The 23,357-nt window shown below is 39.4% G+C and overlaps 1 protein-coding gene across 1 annotated transcript in view; it reads right to left on the bottom strand.

Moving 5' to 3' along the window:
* Nucleotides 1-21,418, bottom strand: part of LOC126469783 (synaptojanin-1) — a 132,287-nt gene extending 110,869 nt beyond the window's left edge. Inside the window, exons 1-5 of the mRNA XM_050097025.1 lie at nucleotides 21,110-21,418; nucleotides 20,760-20,846; nucleotides 12,533-12,800; nucleotides 3,914-4,078; nucleotides 2,914-3,058 (exon numbers count right to left, since the gene is read on the bottom strand). Of these exons, the coding sequence (XP_049952982.1) occupies nucleotides 2,914-3,058; nucleotides 3,914-4,078; nucleotides 12,533-12,800; nucleotides 20,760-20,846; nucleotides 21,110-21,236 (792 nt within the window). The 5' untranslated portion in view covers nucleotides 21,237-21,418. The remainder of the gene's footprint in view (nucleotides 1-2,913; nucleotides 3,059-3,913; nucleotides 4,079-12,532; nucleotides 12,801-20,759; nucleotides 20,847-21,109) is intronic.
* Between the last annotated feature and the right edge of the window lie 1,939 nt (nucleotides 21,419-23,357).

Below are 23,357 nucleotides of genomic sequence, written 5' to 3'. Positions count from 1 at the left end.
CAGTGTTATAGAAAGCAGAATAGCTGCAGATTCTATCGCAAACAATTAAATCGGGTATCACAGAAGTAAAACGAGACCACGAAATCTATAGATATGATAGGGCAGATCGATACCTATCAGTTGATGGATAGAATCGTTTTGCAGGAAGTGAAATTTAGAGCATTAGACACATTCTTTACGGGACTGCCACCTGATGTGCCAAGGAAGGTAAGTGCAGAATTTCTAGAGGACCTGGCTGGCGCTATTAGTGCAGCCTCAGCACTGACAAAAGCTGGGAAAAAAAAATGCCCTCTCTGCTGACATGAAGTGCTTTCGCTGAGGACATTCAGGGCATATTTGAAGAGAGTGTTGCCAAACACAGTGTAAAAAAGTGAGAACGTGGGACACTGGGAGCAAGAGGGCAGAAGTAAATGGCGTAAGGGAAAAACGAAGAAGATAAATAATCAACTGTTAAACATGTCTGCTGAACAGTGCTACCAGAAGTTTTGATGCTGTGGAAACCAAAGCAAAGGTGAAATCTTGTATGACTGGGGCAGTGGATCACTAGGTTCAGTGATGTTACGTTTTCAGGTTGGAACAAAATGATTCTGGGAAAATATGGAAGTTTTGTCTCGTGAAGGTGAGGGGCACTGCATGATCCTAGGGTTACATTTCCTGTGTTTCATGCTGAAGTCGACATTGGACAACAGGAGGTAGATCTCAGAGGAACAGTGTTCCATCTGGGGGAAACTGTTGTTCGTAACTTGCTGCCACAGCTTTCACCTGCACAAAGACTGATAGTTTAGCAAAATTGTGGTGGATCAAACCAGCATAAATACTGCTATGCATTGCCTGTCAACACTTGCAGCCAGCTGCAAAAGGTACAACACATCAGTAGTCATTGTGAAATGGATCACCTAGCAGCTACTACTAGACATTGCCTTCGCTAGCTGCGGAACTACTATCTATGTTCAAGTATGATGCCGCCAGAAGTCGAACTGGCGCCTTCCAGCCAGAGGACCAACTGCTGGCCAGCTTTTACAGAGTTCAGGGTCCCTATCTGGAGTCCCATGGTTTCCGCCTAGTTGGTTGGTAGGTTGGCTGGTTTAACAATTAAAGGGATGAAGCATTGGTCCTTCCTACCTGGAAAAGGCAAGTCGCCAAAACTGCATACCAAAGAAGTGCCTAATGCACGCAACCAAAGGAGAGAATAGCTGAACATCTACTTGAGGTCCTCAAAGGCAAAGAGTGCTTTGGGGAACATACCCCCCCACCACCACTTACCAGAGGCACCCCACCCAACAATGCGCAGAAAAGACTATTGCATGGACAGGGTAGAGAAGCACAGGAAAACACAGGAAGAATACCAAGTAAAACACAGTGCATGAGAAAGGGAAAGAAGAGCAAAAGCATGGGTAGCGTAAAGGCTGAGGGAGACGACCAAGCACAGACAGTCGATGCTCATTCGGGGCAGAGGAGGCAAGGGTGTCCTGCCAACCCCTCAAAAAACCAAGTCAGCCACTGAGGCATCATCCGCCAGGGGTAGCGAGTCAGGAAGACTAAGAGTCCATACAATTGGGCTATGTTACGACAGTCCAGCACATTGTGGACCACCGTCAAATGGGCACCAAAACGATAGTGGGCCAGATCCTCAAGATGGAGGAGATGACCATGAGTCAACCAAATATGGGTGATGTAGAGCTGGTTGGGGGGAGGGGGGGGGGGGGGCTGGATGCTATGGCAAGGAAGGAAAGCGGGAAGGAGGACAGGTGAGGGGAGGGGAGAAGAACCCATGCCAAATATGCTAGTGAGGGTGTTCTTCCCCAAATGGCTAACACTATGGAAATAATTTTGAAAGGGCAGTTAAGTCCCAAGGAGGACACGAAAAAATCCAAAGAAGGGAGGGTGCCAAAGTGAGACAAGACAATAAAGGAATAGCAGAATGGAGGGATTGGCCGGGTCATTGTGAAGGGAAATACCGAGAGAGAATGGGAGGGAGAGGGGCAGGAAGTGGAGGAGCTAGCACGGGAATGGATATGGCAATGGGAAAGCATCCCAGGAGGGTAGAGGTTGCAATAGCTCGGGCCCTGTGCATGCCACACACGCACCCACAAAAGAGCCATGGGCCCCCTGGTGGGGGATGGTTCCAGCCTGAAGCCTGACTGGCAGCAAAGCTGCCACTTGCCTTGTGCAGACACACACTTCAGGTCACAGTCTCTGAACGCTACGCCAATGTCCTTGAATCAACACTGCGTACTTGACTACTTTTCACACTGAGTTGTGCAGCAACTCCAGCCAACAAGATTACTGCAAAGCCGGTCACAGCTGCGTGCTGTTCAACAGCCTCAGGGTGTCACGCTGCGCTACTCCATTGGAGTGCTGACCACGTAACCTTGCCTCAGCTGCTGCCTGCTCAACAGGGCTATGTTGCACACTGTCCATTGCACGAGGCTGCTTGCTGAGCTGACCATCTTTTCCTGACCGAGACCAGCCTTCATCTTGGGGGGCACTAACAGCAGACTGGTAACACTACAACTGTTGTATCTTTTGCTTGGAAAACTGTATTTATGTAATGGCTGTTTTCATGACTTGCCGTCAGACATCCACCTAGTTCCATGAACATCGGCCCTACTAATCGACACTCAATACCATTTTCACCTATAGCAAGGCACCTCACGTCATCAGTCATCCTGACATCGCAGGAAGCTAGAAATTGTGTGTGATTCTATTATTTTAATGATTTAAGTGTTGATCTTTTTCTTTGTGTATCATTTAGACACAAAGCCTGTTAGAAAATTTGGCATTACACCAATTCACATGAATTATTACAAGGTAACACACAAGCTGTGAAAGCATTTATGTTCTATGAAAAAAAAACAAAATTAATTAGTAAACATTCTCTATTACTTAAATATAACGTGTGTAAAAATGTACCTGAACTCCTGGCTGCTCCCAAAAAAGTGGCACAGAACCTCGAGTCTGGATGTAGGATGTTACTTCATTATCTAAGAATATCACTTGCTCGGTTTCCACAAAATTTGCTACATGTCCATCATCATTACTACCACGAACATTGAACCTGTGTGAACAATATTTTACTTCTGTAGTAAGGTATGTGTACAGAAACAGTGACAGCAATGATAAACATGGAAGGGAAAAAAAAATCTGCTTTCACAAAAAATGCAGTTATCAAATGCTACTAAAAGAATAAATTAGTCTACTGCCAGAAAGGCTTTACAATGGTTAAAATATCTCTATCAGAACAGAAACAGAGAACTGCAGTGGTCTGAAGTGCACTTTAGTTCCTACACCCTGTTGAGCCTCACGGTACAAATGACAAAAACAAAACTGGCCTCACTATCTTTTATCTCATGAAAATCACATAAGAACTTAACTCTGTTATTTTGAGTCACCAAATGAAGCATATACCTGTTGCAAATTTGCTACTACTGAAAGCCAAGTTTATGTTCCACATATTCGATAAGAAAATGGTACAACACTTGAGTACGTATTAGTGGTCCTTAATAAGAGAAATACAAGCCGTCACAAAATGAACAAATTACTCATCTTTACTGGTATTACCTCCAAAAAGATAATTGCTGTAATTTTGAACTTCCAAAATATTACAGAAGAGAATTTTTAAAAATACAAACTATTTTATTGAGCTGGAAGAACTATTAATTAATTATACATATTTCCAGCATCAGTAAGATAAATATGAAAGGTAAATGAACATCCATAAAACTACACTTATTCATCTGTAAAAGAACAAAAAGTATGCTGTGTAATTTAAAGTTTTACAGTTAACAATTGTAGTATTAACAACACCCTTCAAGTCATTTTACAGTGAGTAATTGCAGTCAACAGGTTAAAATCTGAAATACTAGATAAACATGACGTACCACTTGAAATGTATTTAAATAAATAGTAGTACCTTGTACCAGCACGTTCACAGCTCAGGCGTGATATAATAACTGCACGAGCCTGCCTATGACCAACATAAACAGTCCTTATTTCAACACTGCCACACATAGCTTTCAGAATCCAGTTAGTAGAGCTTACACCAAACCTCAGGAGATGAATGTGGAGCATGCGATTCCTAATTAAAAGGAAAAAAATTAATAAATATAACATGTTAATACAACAAATAGTATTAATCACTCTAGGGTGCTCATAACACCCCCCCCCCCTTCCACACACACACACACACACACACACACACACACACACACACACACACACACAGACAGAGCCGGCACTACATTACTGATAGCCTGTTGTAAGCAATCATCTGGGCATTTCCCTGGAATATTCTTGGAACACTGATGAACCCCACAACAGAATGACTGCACCCAGAAACAATCCCAAGTCAGCAGTCATCACCACACAAACAGCAACTCAAATTTCACTTGTTTTAGCAACAATCACACATGAGTCATAAGTTAACCTACACAATGATAACAAAAAAGGTGGAAAAGATATTTCATATCACACACACATTTCTCATCTCATTCTGTCCATCAATGAGATTCAGAAGGCAGGAAATTGTGGTGCCTAGGTTGAAGCAATGTTCCTTGACTTCTGGAATGTGCTCACCTGTCACCTAATTTGCAATACACGAAGTTGCTAAACACTGCATCAGCTTTTTGAATGAACTGAGGATTTCCTCAAAGATAGTACCTAGCATTTTGTTCTTAACAGAGAAAAATACACAGACGTAAAAGTAAATTCCAGCTAACATAAAAGCCTTTGCTATTCAGAATAACTATAAATTATTTAGTGGATAATATCAGAAGACTTTTCACAAAAGTTACTCTTGTTTACAGGGAAGTCACTATGCCAGATTGTAGCAAAATGCGGGAAGACTTGCAGTAGACAGACATTTGAGGCAGGGACTGGCACTTCCTCCTCATCATAAATATTTGTCATTAATATTTTTTTATTTTTCTTTATTTATTTAGTTATTCACCCTTTGGACATTTGGCACAACAATAAACTATAAGTCAGATACATTATAGAAATAATACGTAAATGTATAAAACATATACAAAGCAGGACAGGGTTAGGTGAGAATAGGGTAGGAAGTTGAAGATATATGTAAATACATAAGTATAATGTATAAACAGGCAGAAAGATTATCCAACCACTAAATGGATGTCAGCTGTGTCTATCACATCTATACATCACATCTACTTTTTCCTGGTTTATTAAAATTGATGGCTATAAGTTCCAACACACACTTACAGCCTCGTATGCTGCAATCCCTGAACACTGCATAGTACTTCAGACAAAATATTCATACATACTGGGTATCCCTCCACCAGCAGTGTATTATTTTAAGATGCTGCCTGACCACTAGGAGCAGCTCATGCCAGCTGCAACTATAGGCTCCCTCTCTTTGAGCTCCTGGCTCTGTCCAATCGAGCCGAGTATAGGGATCTAGACTGGGCCACAACACTGCTCTGGCAGCCGCTCGCAGAAGATGCTCAACAGCAGTCGCACTGAGCCACTAGCCATCATCCTCGGAGCCTTCGACTCCTCCAATGCTGTCCTCCCCACACTCACGTCCCAGACTAGTTTTCTTCTGTGGAACTTAAGACTGTGAACCTAAGCTAGTAATTACCATTATGATCTAAATCACAACAGACTTTGACTTGTTTGTATTTATATCATACTAGGAGGATCCTTTAGTAGTGTCTATCAGAATCTACATTATGTTGAACCCAGTTCTTTTTGTGCTGCACTAATAAAGTACCATTTATGCACTACTTGGGAATCATCATTTATTGCATGTGTGCTTACCACTCAGGACAGAACACATCACAAACCATCACATAAAAATTATTTCTTCAGTCAAGATTCTTCTGTAAGTACGTCAAACTTATGAATAACAACATTCAGCAGCATGACAGACAAAAATTTTTAACTGGCCATATTATACTGAAGTTTTATGGTGGTCAGAAAGTGGTCTTGGTATGTATAAAGTCTTGAAGTTCTGGAAAGTTACTCATTTCATTTCTTATTTCAACATTACTCCTCAAATTCTCCCGAGAAATAAAAAAAATGCAAAATGAAAAAAACTTGCTTTTGCCATATATCTGCTCATGAATTTTTGAGTAAAATCATTCTATTCTAAACCAGATAAAATTCACTACAGTTTTGGCCATAATGAATCTCTTTGAAAAAGAGCTCAATTTGGGAACAAGTAGATATCAAAACTGTAGTGTTGCTACCTGGTCTTTGAGAAAAAATTACAAGTCTTTAGCAAAAGTAATGAGTAGTAGTGTGGGAGTCGCTGTGAAGCATTGCATTAACAGGTACGAGTTGTAGCTGCCAGTGTGGCAACATGTGGATCACAATAACAAACATGCAAGAGGACTGCGAAGCCAGGATATCCGTGTGCAGCAGTAAGCCGTATCACACAGAAGTAACTGTGAAGGCAGTGGGATGACATCACCACATCAGGGAAAGTCTCTCGCTATGGATGATGTGAATAGGTTCGAATAAATATGTCTGAATTTTGAGGTAGGGGATCGGAAACCAGCCGTAGCACCACCACGATGCCAGGGCTATGCCAGACAGTGAGACAGCTAGGCACCACCAGCAACAGCCATGAGTGGTGAGTTGCTCCCAGCACTAAGTCCCTCATTGAACTTGGTGCCACAGCCCCGCCTACCTGCTAGCCATGTCTGCTGCTGCTGAGTTCCTAGTGGGACTTGGTGCCATTGCACTAGCCACCGTCCAACTGCTGTCAGAGGGCAGCAGGTCTTAACTCGTGCACAGCTGTCTGCACACTGCCATGGTGTCCCGAGTAGTGTGAGGGGCCGTAGGGGCTCCACAACATTGAAGAAGGTAGCAACCCACTGTTGTCAACGGATGTGGCCTCTAAAGGTTGTCAGACTGCCATGGGCATACCGTCAGCAATGCAGGGCACCAGCTCAGCAGCCAGGTTGGATGCCACCGCCCAAACGTCAGCACCAGCCAGGGACAACAGAGGGAGGCAGATCTGCCTTGCTATGTCATCTACTAGTGTTAATAAAAGTCATTCTTAACTATCAACGGTGTTTCCACTGCACTTCTCCTCCCCCCCCCCCCCCCCTCCCCAAATCTCCACCACTCACCGACACACCCTTCAAAATAATGACATGGAATGCACGCTTAGACCTACTGAGGCAGGTGGGTGAGTGGGTGTTGATGGTGGCATTTTGAGTCTGTTCACCCAAAATTAATGGGGCCTCAAAATCCTGACAAGGGAGAATGGTGTTAGATACAAACTCCAAAACTGCTTCTGAATAAATACTTGTGTGCCAGGCTGCACTGCTGACAAAAATGCTGTCAGACTTCTCAATAATGCCATTACAGTGAAGCAGTACTACAATTTGGACTACAGTTATGGCATCTATTTCCATCAATTACACTCATTCCAAAGAATGTCTTGAGATTATTGGACACACAATGTCTATCAAAGCAGAGGACCTTTGACAAGTAGGCTATTGTCTGCCAACAACACTACCACTAAATGCTGACTGGCATCTGCCTTTTGCCAAAAATCTGACAATCTGGCACCTCAGCCCACAGAGCCTAAAACTGGCAGGCCATTCCTGATAAACAAGCTGAGCTTGACTTGCTGTACAACATTTGGTGTACACAGTTTGACTTTCAGATAGAAATACTCAATAAATCACATCACTGGTGTTGTAAAAAGGTGATAAACACTTTCCTGATCCTTGACATTTGGGATCAGCTTTTTTAGCATGCAAAGAAGCCAGGGACCATCATTCCTTAATCACTCTGGGCGAACTGGTTGCACAAGTTGTGGTCCCATGTGATGATAGAAATGAGGGACTTAGGACCAGAGCCATGCACTGTGAACTGCTAGTCGCTGAAGCCTGCTCACTGACCCTTTCCACTGGCCTGCCAGCCTGCCTCAGTCTGGCAAGCCCATGCCAGCACTAGGCTGGTCCAGACAGCCTGTAGCTCGTGAACTGCAGCCAGACCCAAGCTGCAACGCTCACTCCGCGTGTTATGTGACATCTGTGTATGCACTGCAGTGCTCGTCTCATCTACATCTTGAAGGGTCATACATGTAAACTACACATGAATAGGGTAAACTAGGACCGCAAGAACTATTCTGTTAGTGCACAAGCAGTGCTATGTACTTTTACATTTACATGCAAGAGATTTAATGAAGTCGTGTAATGTAATACGCGTTTGGATGCATTACATAGAAATAAAAAATCCTGTGTTGCTTTTTCTTTGTAATTAGTATTTTTCATTCAGATACAAAAAGTGTGATGTGTACTCTACAGTAAAGAAATCTTCATATTTGTTGATGAAAAAACACAAACCACGGATTTTTTGAAAGAGTAAACTGCCACTTGACTGCATATTATCATCTTTTCTTTTGTACTATCCAGATTTTGGCTTTTATACCATTATCACATACAATGCTAAATGTTGCTTGACCATTATTAAGTCATATTTGTTAAGGCAGTCCAAAGCAGGTAAACAAGGGTAATACGTCTAACATGTAATTGTGCAGGAATGTGGACTCTCAAAGACATAGTACTAAGGATAAATGTAATAATACACAGTCACATGACAGTTTACTCTTTTAAGAAGTATTGCACGATTGTGGCTCAACGCCATAACAAACTTTTTGCAAATGATGGAGTTTGACAGTATAGTTTTATAAGACAAAAAATATACAGTGAGTATTTACATTGATAAACATGAAATTGCTCTACTAATCAGTGGCAGAAGAATCCATTATTATGAAACCTATATAATTTTGTATTCATTTTCTTGCATCAATTGTCAACTTTATTCTGCTCTTGGCCCCTAAATTAACAATATTCAGTAAGCAACAACAATTGTGCAAATACATGACACTGGTACTCTGATAAGCTAGTGCCTGCCAGACTGCTGTTTTTCCTTGAAATGTTGATTTAAGAGACAGTCAATATCAAGTTTAAAACAGTTTATTCTACTTTCTTAACCATAGATTAGTGCAGCAATTACATCATGGTTGCAAATTGATGGGAAAGTATAGTTACCCACATAATGACACCCTAACATACCTACAGAGTTCATTCAGAAATTGATTTGAAAAATGACAGTTCACTGCTTGCTCCACACCTGTAAGTAGCATCAAGTATGGTACTTCAAGGCTTCATGGAATGTGATCTCTTCCTTTGGGTTCAACAAGTTAGAGGAGTTGATTCAGGATGGTGAGTTGCATTTATTTTTTGGGAAACACACAGTCAATTGCAGAAAAGATACTGAGGCAATTGACATTTCCTGCCCCACTATATGGTCCACATTCATCAAATCTAAAGTCACATCAGTAAAAAAATAAATTCAAAATATCTATTTGACACTGCCACTTTCCACTCCCAAACAAAAATACCTCTCTATGAAGTCTTTCACAATTGGATCCTTGGGTATAAATTTCTCAGTTACCTTGTGACAGACTCAGATAAACCACAAAGCTTTTGATGCAAGAGGCTGTGATCGAAAGCCTAAAATTTTATTCTAATCTGATGTGGCAAGTTACTCAAGAACTTTTTTTGCCAAAAAATCTCTCTCTCCTGAGATATTTCCTCAGAGCACCTCTCCTATTCCACCATTTATAAGTTCCCACATTGACACAACAAGATAACACTAAGTAGTTCCCCATTATTTTATTTGAGACAGAACCATGTTCACAGCGTTCATACACTACCACCTCAAAGCAGATCAACTTGAACAATACCAATTAGAAGTATATGATGAAAGATGGTTCTCTTCGTTCAACAACACTACATACACAACTGCAATAGTAGTAGTCCTTTTGTGTATTGACTAGCTTCTTCTTCTGACAAGGATAAGAATTCTTCAGATATGCTGTTTCCCTGTGGTTTAGAGCATACTATTTCCTGGGTTGATCATTTCAGGACTGTGCCACCATCCAAGACTAAGTATCTGTTTCATGTCACAGGTCCAAGTAGTTCACTTTGCTATTTCTGACCCAAAATCACACTGTCTCTCACGTCACGAAAAATATTCCTACAATAGTTGATTTTCCAAACAGTTAGTTTGAATATCCTTAACAATTATATTCACCATACGATCACATGTTGTACTAGTGAAATTCTTCAGTTAGAGATGCAAATTACATGAAATACCCACTGGATCGCCACAATTTCTTTCTCATAAGGAACTGCAAAAAACTGATTGATAATAGTTTATAATAAGAAAATGAAAGAAAAAGCTTCATTTTTTTTTATGATCAGTAATTTGTAATTCTTCTTAATTTTGTCTAAGTCAGCGACAGTAGAAGCCAGTGCTTACATAGTGTATGGAACTGGGTCACTTGTCAAGTTCAAACTGTGCTGCAATACATGTCTACTGACAGCAGGCAGCCCAGTAGAGCGGAGCCCAGAAAGCCAGCCTGGGCACAGGGGGACCCAGTAACTCTAGGCCACATTAAACCAACATAAGCTATGCGAACCTGCCCTTTCTCGGGCAGGCTAGCATGGGCTGGCAGCATGTGACGTGCATCACTATTGAGGACACACATCTACTATATCTCCGGTATTTCTTTGCCGATTTCTCCTTGTCTGTCAATTTGTGCATAAATGAGTCCTCTACTTACAAAAAAATTTGTGCATGTTACCCTCACTGCAAATCTGACATACAGTTGATCACTTTCCACAAACATCTGTCGCATTTACCCTATGTTGTCTGCTATACATCTCTTTTACAGCAGACACCCCCCCCCCCCCCCCCACACACACACACAGTGTCGTCAAGAGTTCCCTGCCCCTTAAAGCATTTGAACCAGTCAATCACTTTTTTGCTCATCATGTCCTACATTCTTGTACCAACATCACGTGGATCTCCACAACAAATTTTTGTGCTTTCTAACAACTCTGTATGTTTATTACATTATATTATGTCATGATCTTCAACTCACAATGTTGTGTGTTTACTGGAAGTAGCAAATAATTTCCCATAGCTTACTGGGTTCAATGTTATGATTTTTTTCTTTGTCTTTTCAAGTGTGTGCACACATTACTGGCATTTTAGTATTAGTTGATCAATGAACTTTTTATATGCATATTTTATTTATGGGTACGAACCACTTATTCACATGGATTACCATATCTATTCTTCACATCCACCTCAACTTATCTGAAGTACTCATAGAGCAATACCATATGAAGCAGCAACGCTTACACTCTTACTGCTAGTAATTCGTGGCTGTCATGTTTAAATTCACTTTTCCTACAATTAAATAACAGTCATCTCATCATTACATTATTAAATTGTCAAAAACCCAGCTACTACTAGAATATTGTACGGGTCGACAGAAGCGTCCGATCCAACGCGTCGGCTTTGACCCGTGACGTATGGGTGTTGTCATGTGTGACGTCATGACAGCGCGGAGTTTGGTTTGAGTGTGGCTGTCTCCAGTTCTGTTTTATCTTATTTTATTTACTTTTCTGATCTGTTCGTTCTATCTCGCGAGATTTTTTTTAAATTTAAAAACACTTATTACTTATTTTAATTATCTGTTTCCTCGAATTTCTGTTTTAGTTTATTATATTTATCTTTCCGATCTGTTCGTTCTATCCCGTGAGATTTTTTTTTTAAAAGACAAAAAACACTAATCAGCTACTGAAGCATCTTTATCTTCTATGGGTTGCAGGGGTTACGACCCCTGGGGAGGTGGGTGGGTATTCATGCATGGCTGTCTTCGCTTACACGTTGTAGCTACGCAAGGCGTCTAAATTTGTTTATATTTAGTTTGCCCCTCACCCAAAACAGCCCATTTCCCGCGCTTGTCCTGTTAGTGTCATTAGGCTTCTTGTGGAAAGTGTGTGTGTGTGTGTGTGTGTGTGTGTGTGTGTGTGTGTGTGTTTTTGTTTCCGCCATATTTGTGACGTCATGGGTCAAAGCAGACGGGTGGGATCGAACGGTTCCATATTTCCTATTGTACTTCCCATGATCGCTTGTGCCACACATTACCAATACTTGTTTCACAGACAGTACCTTTTAGCAGTTTATATTATCAATATCAGTATGTCACGCAAATATGAACTGTGAAAAACTGCAAGATAAGTACTGACTTTGACACAAAACAATTTTGGAATCACACCTATACTGACCAGTTTTAAAACATGCTTCATCATCTTACATATATTGCAGAAGTATCACAAGTAAAAATTAGAGAAACCATATTACTATAAAAACTATCCATAAACTGAACAAAAATAAATTCAAAACATAATGGCACCAAATGGCTTACACATGTACAGAATATTGTTTAACAAGTTACTGTATCATTTGGCATACTAATGTTAATGTGTAGTTCAGGGTACCTCACAAACAATGGTATGAGTAAATACTGGCAAATGGCAGTGTGCAGAAATTAGCCATACAAACAACATTTCAGGCACTGTTTTGAACTTGCATTCTTTGAAGAAAATACAGTCCTTCCTCTTCTCTCCCTCAAATTATTATTTGCATTTCAATTCCTGTCCAAACAATTGTCTCATTGTTTACTTACCAAAAAAACCTGTTGTCAGTCTCCCCTGTTCTTTGTCTTCGTTGGGCACACAGAGTTATGTCGAGGCTCTCATTTGACAATGCCCATGAGAAGTAAAAAGTACCCGAATTCAACAGTTTTCTGACTTCTGAAATGCGTTCCTCATCTTGTGGTTGGTTCCGTAGTGACACAAACGTAGTCTGAGTGATGCGAAAAATTTCTGAGTCTGCTATCTTTCCTACTGATACACATCCTGTCACCATTACCAAGTACAGCACTGTACTTTCTCCTGTAATGCAAAAAATTCGAATTAACTAAGAAGTAATTCAAACAAGTACAAGTAATGTTCATTCTTTCAAGTAAAAATATTATACATTCTTTACAGTTACACACACACACACACACACACACACACACACACACACACACACACACACAGAGAGAGAGAGAGAGAAGAGAGAGAGAGAGAGAGAGAGAGAGAGAGAGAGAGAGAGAGAGAGAGAGAGAGAGAGAGAAAACTCTACCCAAACCCAAAAGTTTTGCTGATTTCTTTCCTTCTTGCCTATGACCCTTAATGACTCTTTCTTGGATTCTCTATTGGTTTAACAACCAAATGCATTACTAACTTTGAAAAAGAGATGCAGTGAGATAAGGACTACTTGTTTTCTGTGGCAGGCATCAGGTGGGCATCTTGCGTTGCATGTTCCACAGTAACAGCCTAATAATTCACTCAAATACCGACATACATCCAAGAACTGCTTTTTTACTTCATAAGGGCTGTAGAACAAAATCTATTCACATACAGTATACAATATATCTAAGTTAAATGAAAAATAAGAATGCCCAGTTACAGTGTGCATACTAGCACATGAAAGAAATAAATCCACACATTCCAGTGTCATACATCCAGGCAATGCTGGATAAGGACTTAATGTTTTAACACACTAAACTATCCAGACTGGAATGAAATAATAAATATTGTTGTAAAATTCTGCAAAAATACAAAATATATTAAGTCACAAAAAGGTAAGCTATAGTACCGAACAACCATACCAGTATTAACAAACGAAAAGAAACTACTTAAAAAATATTTGCAAAACAGGAAAACTGAATACTGGTGTTCCTAACATGACAGCCACAGTCAGTTCAAATGAAGAATGTGGTATTGAAGATAAGATCTGACTTGTGACATGATGATGATGATGCGGCGTCATATAGGGGCTGTATTTGGATGATGGTTTGCAACAAGTGCACATTTTGAAGCACAGGTGTGTAGTTTGAGTGACACACTTGTGGTAAATTTTATTGTCAGGAATGTCGTTGAATTACTCCTTCCTGTAATGGTAATAGGTTTATGTGATGATCTCAAGAGGCAAATAATGGTGGTTGATTTGATGGGGCACATGGTGTGATAACACAAGGTTAACACTGTTGCAGATTTTACTTATTACTTTCTTTACAGTTCATCAGTGTCACTTTATGTTCACAATATGGGAGTCAGTGCTCACTGATTGGTTTTCTTTTTGCTAGGAACTTTTATTTCTGACTATAAAATTTAGAGGCAGATGAGGAACCTGGGGCACTAGTAGAAATTGACGAGAAGCTTTTGGGAAAGTTTAGTACAAGAAGAGTACGAAATCTGTTGGTACTTGGCTGTAGGGCAGATGTTGTTTCAAGGAGTGGAAGTTATGAGGTGTTGTTTACTTTAGTAAGTGGATGAACTAAGAGGGTGCTTGTTGGATTCATAGAAGAGTATACTGAGGAGGGATCAAGCATATTACTGGATTCTTTTGTTTCATATTGGGATTTCGGGAAGAGAAGGTTTCATAATTTAATGGTTAATCATATAAATGAATTTAAAAAAATTCTATAACTAGGGTTAGCATTAATAATACAAAGGCATGTTGAGGAGCTAGAAAATCTGTTTTGGGGAGGGGTAAAAAAGTGCTCGTCTCCCTTGCGGACTCACTTGAAACTACCGAAAAATAAAATGTGACAAAACCATATAAAATGTACCATAAGATCATGGTATCCCAATCTCCAGCTAGCCTATATAGTTCAATCATAGACCAGGATACCAATTAATCCCCCCCCCCCCACACACACACACAACTATAAAAGTCGATTATCCCAATCTCCAGTTTACTTCTATACTTCAACCCTACAATAGGATACCAACAAACACTCCCCCCACCCCCTTACAGCTACAACATTTCACCTATATAGGTCAACTCTAGAGTAAAAGTGCACTTCTGGTGTCTGCAGCTTTTCTGTTGTGTATTGCATTTGGTAATTGTAAGCATAGTGAATGATAGGAAGTGAACATGATGAATGACGAGGCAGATAGATCAAGACAATTGAATCCATGACAAAATAGTTTTCGATAAATGTCATGAGTGGTTCAATGTTTTTTATTCAAATCATGGTAGAAGGTAGGTGGATCAATATTTTTAATTATATCATGGCAGAAGGTATATGGATCAATGGTTATTAATAACAGAGTTTCATGTTCGGTACATTAACAAAATTTACTTAAAAACATCTATCCACTTAACTCAGTGGTTACGCAGGCACTGTTTAAATTCTACAACATTTTCTGTTTTATATGACAACACTAAAGCATGCTATCTCTTCATATACTGCGCCAAAAATAGTAGGAAGTTTTATGCTTTTAAGTATTTTCTGTTTATTATAGTTTATTTTGAAAGGACATAAATTTTCCGATAACTTAATGTTAATTTTCTTGTTTTGGTATAAGAAAACAGATACTAGCTGATGCCTCTTGGTTTTTAGTGGGCATGTGGGTAGTTAATAGAGGTGGATGTTTGGGAGAGCAACATTTCAACACTTGTTATTGACGTATCAGCTGCAGCCTTGCATTATAATTGATTTACTACTTTTTGGATATTACTGCTTTGCATAGTTCACTGTAGCTACAGGCGTTTATGGAATATACCAACACCATTAGTTTCTTTCCTCCCCTTTCAATATCACTATTTCACAGCTAGTTAATATTGTGGAGTTAAGTTTATTTAAATAAATTGATGATAACAACATTAGTTTTATTGTGTTTTAAGGGATTTATACGTGAGGTTAGCGGATTTTTGTATTGGATGGGGCATGGGCTGGGGTGCTTCAGTTTGTCCCTGCACCCGATTCCCAACTTCCTCTGGGTGTTCCATTAACTACATAGTTGTTTTATTATTTTTAAAATATTTTAAGAATGGAATTGTTTTCTGTTTATTGTGGTTGTATGAATGACATCATAGCTGCTATCTTGAATTTGGACGAATTGTATGTGTTCATCATTAAACGACATCATCGGTCAAAGTTGACACCTCGTATTCAATGGTTTGATGTTCACCCACAGACACTACGACAACAAAAAACAATCACAACTATCAATCACCAGTAACATTTTGACTAACTGGTGCATGGGAAAGAGCTACCCCTGGCGTTTTACATAATTTAAGCACAGTAGTTCAAATATATGCAAATACTTAGATTTCTTTATTATCTAATACAATGTTTCTGAATTTATCTAACAATTTTAATTAGCGGCATTTATACAGGACAGTGTGTTGCACACACAGTGAATGCTGGCAATGATGGACTCTGCTTGAAATTGAAAATGGCAGAACAAATCACAAGAACAAGGTCAACATGACACAACAGTAATGTGTAGATAAATAAATGGCCAAGCTGGGGGAAGGATGTTTTAAACTTTTACCTGGAAGCTTCAAATATATGGTATAGTAAAACAAAGTTATTTTAACTCCAGTATCTGATGTATAAATATGGATAAAATCTTTCAGATTACGTGGTGGCATCCAGGAAAAAATATTGACTTGTGATAGAGCTTTGGTTGACAAACATGAAGGTACAGTTCAACACCTTACATGTTCCACCTAGACATCGAAAATTGGCATTATCATGTAGCATCTGTTGCCACTTTTTCTACATAAAATGAATGCGTATGTCCTCCACCAGTACCATTTACGGGACTAAATGTGGGAAAGCATGAGAAATGGTACAAAATTCAGGTCTAGGGAACAATGCAATCCACTGGTATATTGTTCAAAGGGTGATCCAAGTTACACAAACAGAAGCTAAACGATGTCAAAGTTAGCGTAAGGAGGGCTATGCGTGAAGCGTTCAGTGAATTCGAAAGTAAAATTCTATGTACCGACTTGACAGAAAATCCTAGGAAGTTCTGGTCTTATGTTAAATCATAAGTGGCTCAAAACAGCATATCCAGACACTCCGGGATGATGATGGCATTGAAACAGAGGATGACACGCGTAAAGCTGAAATACTAAACACCTTTTTCCAAAGCTGTTTCACAGAGGAAGACCGCACTGCAGTTCCTTCTCTAAATTCTCGCACAAACGAAAAAATGGCTGACATCGAAATAAGTGTCCAAGGAATAGAAAAGCAACTGAAATCACTCAATAGAGGAAAGTCCACTGGACCTGACGGGATACCAATTCGATTCTACACAGAGTACGCGAAGAACTTGCCCCCCTTCTAACAGCCGTGTACCACAAGTCTCTAGAGGAACGGAGGGTTCCAAATGATTGGAAAAGAGCACAGGTAGTCCCAGTCTTCAAGAAGGGTCGTCGAGCAGATGCGCAAAACTATAGACCTATATCTCTTACGTCGATCTGTTGTAGAATTTTAGAACATGTTTTTTGCTCGAGTATCATGTCGTTTTTGGAAACCCAGAATCTACTATGTAGGAATCAACATGGATTCCGGAAACAGCGATCGTGTGAGACCCAACTCGCTTTATTTGTTCATGAGACCCAGAAAATATTAGATACAGGCTCCCAGGTAGATGCTATTTTTCTTGACTTCCGGAAGGCGTTCGATACAGTTCCGCACTGTCGCCTGATAAACAAAGTCAGAACCTACGGAATATCAGACCAGCTGTGTGGCTGGATTGAAGAGTTTTTAGCAAACAGAACACAGCATGTTGTTATCAATGGAGAGACGTCTACAGACGTTAAAGTAACCTCTGGCGTGCCACAGGGGAGTGTTATGGGACCATTGATTTTCACAATATATATAAATGACCTAGTAGATAGTGTCGGAAGTCCCATGCGGATTTTCGTGGATGATGCTGTAGTATACAGAGAAGTTGCAGCATTAGAAAATTGTAGCGAAATGCAGGAAGATCTGCAGCGGATAGGCACTTGGTGCAGGGAGTGGCAACTGTCCCTTAACATAGACAAATGTAGCGTATTGCGAATACATAGAAAGAAGGATCCTTTATTGTATGATTATATGATAGTGGAACAAACACTGGTAGCAGTTACTTCTGTAAAATATCTGGGAGTATGCGTGCGGAACGATTTGAAGTGGAATGATCATATAAAATTAATTGTTGGTAAGGCAGGTACCAGGTTGAGATTCATTGGGAGAGTGCTTAGAAAATGTAGTCCATCAACAAAGGAGGTGGCTTACAAAACACTCGTTCGACCTATATTTGAGTATTGCTCATCAGTGTGGGATCCGTACCAGATCGGTGTGACGGAGGAGATAGAGAAGATCCAAAGAAGAGTGGCGCGTTTCGTCACAGGGTTATTTGGTAACCGTGATAGCGTTACGGAGATGTTTAATAAACTCAAGTGGCAGACTCTGCAAGAGAGGCGCTCTGCATCGCGGTGTAGATTGCTCGCCAGGTTTCGAGAGGATGCGTTTCTGGATGAGGTATCGAATATATTGCTTCCCACTACTTATAGCTCCCGAGGAGATCACGAATGTAAAATTAGAGAGATTAGAGCGCGCACGGAGGCTTTCAGACAGTCGTTCTTCCCACGAACCATACGCGACTGGAACAGGAAAGGGAGGTAATGACAGTGGCACGTAAAGTGCCCTCCGCCACACACCGTTGGGTGGCTTGTGGAGTATAAATGTAGATGTAGATGTAAATACAGCCTGCAATATTTATGTTTGAGATGTTTTCAACACATGTTTTTTGTATGTTTTGTTTACAGTGTATCATTACTTCGTGTACATTTCAACGGCTTAGAGTGTCACATTTACTACATCAACATAGGTCCAACTGAGATCAAAAAGTTTGATTGTACGGGGGTATCAAGCGAAATTTGTAACTGGAATGAGGATTTTTAGGTAGGGAGGATGCAGCACGTTATCTTGGATGGAAAGTCGTCGGCGTCATATGTGGAAGTAATTTTGGATGGGCCCTAGCCATGTGGGTTTAGACCCTTGCTGTTTATGTCGTATACTAATGACCACGCAAACAGTGTTAATAGTAACCTCATGATTTTTGCAGATGATGCAGTTATCTACAATCTAGTACTGCCTGAAAGAAGTTGCAGAAGTATTCAGTCAGATCTTGATCAGATTTCAAAGCAGTGAAGAAATTATCAACTTGCTTCAAAATCTCATAAATGTAAAATTTTTTAGATCACAAAATGTAAAAAATTTATTATCTTATGACTACAATATCAGTGAGTCACTGTTGTAATAAGTCAATTCATACAAATAGCTGGGTGTAACACTTTGTAGGTATAGGAAACAGAAGGATCACACAGGCTCAGTTGAAGGTAAAGCAAAATGCAATGAGTCTACAACGGAGTTTGTTTACAAATCATTCATGCAATCCACCATAGAATGCTTTCAAGTGTGTGGGACAAGCACCTAATAGGACTAACAGGGTATATTGAATGTGTAAGGGGAAGTGCAGCACAAACGGTCACAGGTTTGTTTGACCCATGGGGGGAATGACACAGATCTGCTGAAAAAACTGAACAGGCAGACTATTCAAGGTAGGCACAAACTATCCCTTGAAAGCCTATTTACAAATTTTCAACAACTGGCTTTAAATGACTCCATGGATATACAGTACTACAACCCCCTATGTTTACTACTTAAGGGATTGTGAGATTAATTTCAGCAGAAGCAGAGACATTTGAACAATCATTCTTCCCGCACTCCATACATTAATGAAACAGTTCTAGAAACCCCAATAACTGGTACCACTTCACAGCGATCTGCAGGGTACCGATGTACATGTAGATAACGATCTACTGAGAAGCAGAGCTTGGATAATTTTGAATACTAGACCTATACATATATTGGTTAATGGAGACAGTGTTCCATACAAAATTATTTAGTTTGAGTATGGCAGTGGTCCCCTGTGGTCAAAGACTGATCTGTACCATAGCCCGAGGTCTATGTTTGGTACGAAGGTGATAATTTGCTTGTGAGGTGGTCAACTACAAGATAAAAACTGTGGCAACAATTTGATCTATAGGCCAGTCTATGTTTGCTCCATATTTGACATACTTATCAGTAAAAATGCCAGTAACTAGAACTGCACTAGAAAAAACCTGTGTTGCAAGATAAATAAATCCCTAGCAACTGATTTGGTGCATGTCACATACGTTAATATATATATTTTTTTCTAGATTTCATTAGCAGATATGCAGTTTTAAATTTTTTTACTTGCCAACTTTTAATTTTGAGTGTTTTATCACACAAAAACCCCAGTTCCATTGAAGGTCTGATTAGTTTGTTGATAACTTTATTGTGTTTGGTAGTGACATCATCTGTTAGTTGTTTCCTGAGGTTCAGTTCTCTGCCATCGTAATATTTATGTGGTACTGTGTTGTCCATCATTCCTCCAAATTCAGCCACAAACAATATATGTATCGTATGCATCTATACTACAATCAGTCATGGTCATGTGACAAGAAAAGGAGGTGTGCAATGCTCCACTGTAGTTTTGTATTCAGTTGATGATACATAAATAAAAAGAAAAACACTCATGTAGTACAGTACATCACAATATACTCAGTCCATATAGAATACATACAAATCAGAGAAAGAGTAATAAAAATGAACAGCTGATAGTTTGTATACATTTCCTGTGCACGACTGCACTTAGCACATTCTTGTAAACAAGTGAAGAAATGCATATTACTTCTGCTGTTTCTGTTCTGCTTAATAATTTCTACAGAGAAGGGGTCTACATGTTACAAATTGAAACTCAACTGAAAGATCTTTCGGCAGACATTTGTACACTAACGCAAATAAACTAACCCAAACAATAGATTATAAAAGCTAAGAATTAATATTTTAACGATAACTTTGTAAGGACAATTATAGCTATCATGACCAGGAATAGAAACTGAAATTACTAATTCCTTATGGTGAAATACTACCTATTGCTTCGAAATACAAGGAACCGCAAACATGTCAGTAAGGATACCGATATTACCTGCATTAAGTTGCAGGACTCCAAGACAGCCGTAAGCATCCAGCAGCTTCGTATACTGTCGTTTGACAGATTCCACCTCTAATGGAGCTGAAACAATAACATTTGGTATAACTTCTCACTTCCTGCTGGTGTATTTAGACACAATATCAGTGACAGTTATAAACACTCATGAGAAGCTTGAACACTTTTAACAACTGCAAATAACCACAAACACAAATCGGCTAGGGGCAGGCGAGGGCAAACGCTCTGCTTTCAGTACAGCAACTGTCATCATTGTCTGTCAATGATAGTGATCAAGAAAGTGTATAGTCACCGGGCACAAGCCCTAAAAACACACAAGAAATACTTACACAAGACTGCTACTGCCTGTGATTCAAACAGGAGGGACTCTTCTCTGTTTCTCTGCTCCAGCAGGATACTGTAAGGCTTCGGTGGATTCACTTTTTCAGAAACTTTAAAGCCTTTTCCCATTGCCATGATTTTCTGTTGTTGGTAAAACGGCAATCTACTATTAATAACGTTTACGTACACGTAATATTAATAGTAACAGTTGTTCTTGTTTTAATAAGGCTCGCGTCACTCGAACATATCAATTTTGACATCTGTTTTCATCCAACCACAACACATTCCCGCCCCCCTTATACACATACATGCACACCCCCACTCTTTTCGCTTGAAACTCTTTGAGTAGAGATCCGCGGAAGAGACTCCACACCACAAAGATCATTACCAAAGCCGCTAAGAATTGCATTTGAAACGTAAAACACTACTTATATTTCTCACTATTTTAAAATATGGTAGACTGATTATTAGATAAACGTAAAATAGGCTATCTGACTGATAAACTTGCACGTGCGATTTTTCTACTGTATAAACTAAGATATTCTACCAAAAAAAAAAAAAAACCGTACTAAATCTCTGTTGCTACGCGGTTTTTCAGTTGCAGCTGCAGTATTGGATAATGTTATGGGGAAATTCACTAGGTGTAAACTGAGTTTTTAGATAGTAGGAAAAAACAATCAGACCTATTCAAGGATCGCGTATTGCAGAATCCTGTAAGAAACATTTCAGTCTACTTGATATAACGACACTCCCGCGTCTTTATGCATATAACCGCTTAATATATGTAAAAGATTATATACAGAAATTTACTCCGAGAATGAATGTACTTATGCGCAATACCAGAAACAACTGCATGCAAGCCATGCAATATTAAAGTTTTTCACTGATACAAATTAGCCACAGATGTATAATAAGTTGAGCAATCAGAAAATCTGCAATATTTCTGGGCGAAAACAGCTTTCGAAGAATCTAGAGACTTTCGTAACAAAAGTGTTGTGTTTTTCATTCATTCTATAAACACTGAACACATTAATCCAGTTCATGACTTTAAGGAGATTCCTAATATAATCAATTTTTGACTAACTGGCTAATCCTTGAACTCAGACGTAGTAAATTTTGTCCTTATCAGTATTAACCTTTAACAAGAGGAACACGTGTTATTGTTTGAGGGGCCATTGCTTCTTGATTCTGTAAAATAGTTCTGTTCATTGGACCTTTTCACGAACATATTATTAGTGGCTGTAGTTAAGCTAATGATAGTATTAGCGACTGAAATAACTTCTTACTCGAAGGGTTCATCATAAAACCTACATTAAAATCACCAGCAAACACTTTTTCTTTGTTTAAATGAAAGCTCCGCCATTTGACTGCATAGATTATTCATTCTGTTGTACAATCATGATTTTGACCCTTGACCATTTTCAAGTACCACACAAAAATTCCTGTTTTGCTGGGCTTGTATAGTTGGAGTCACGAAGGATGTCAGTCGAGTTTAGGCTTGTTCTGCGCACTTACATCACGCATTCTCCAAAAGCCTATGAGCATCAAGTAGTGCTCTGACCACGCTGCTGGTAATGTTGTACCCATTGCAAGCATTAAACATGATCGGATTTAGTTATTTAGTGAATTTTTATTCCATTTTTAGTGAACTGTCATGGCCATTGGTGGTGGTAAGCGATAAATTTTACACAAGCAAGTGAGAGACATAATTTGCAGGATACAAGCTTACATCAAGCGCAAAGCATGTGTATGCACATACAGTAGCTGTTTCTTAGAATTGGCAACAATGCATGGTCACATGATGTTCAAAGAGGCAAATTATGTCGACTGGGTTTAATGACTCTAATTCATCAATGCTACTTAGTTATTCATTAATTTTACTTCTTTGTCCATTGTAATGTAATAAATATAGCTGAAATTTTAATGTGCTATGTGTACACTCCTTAATTATAATCATCGTTTGGTTCTGAAGCTCTAACAGCAGCTGTGATTACATAGTAAATTATGGGAATTCAGGCCTGTTACCGCAAACAATTATTGTTTTTAAATTCTCAAAAATGTTTCAGCACTTTTATGCGATCATCAGTGGCTACCTTCATACAGTTTGGTAAAATGCAAACATGTTTTAAGTAATAACTATTAAAATTATATTAGGCCCAACCACAGTTTATATTTATTCTCATTAATATCTTATTTTCTGCACTTCTGGATTCTATAGTACCATTTCTAAGTATTTATGTTCCGACAGGTTGCCAT

The sequence above is a fragment of the Schistocerca serialis genome, chromosome 3 (genome assembly GCF_023864345.2).
Source record: "Schistocerca serialis cubense isolate TAMUIC-IGC-003099 chromosome 3, iqSchSeri2.2, whole genome shotgun sequence".
NCBI classification, from domain to species: Eukaryota; Metazoa; Arthropoda; class Insecta; order Orthoptera; family Acrididae; genus Schistocerca; species Schistocerca serialis.
This window is presented reverse-complemented; position numbering and strand designations above follow the sequence as displayed.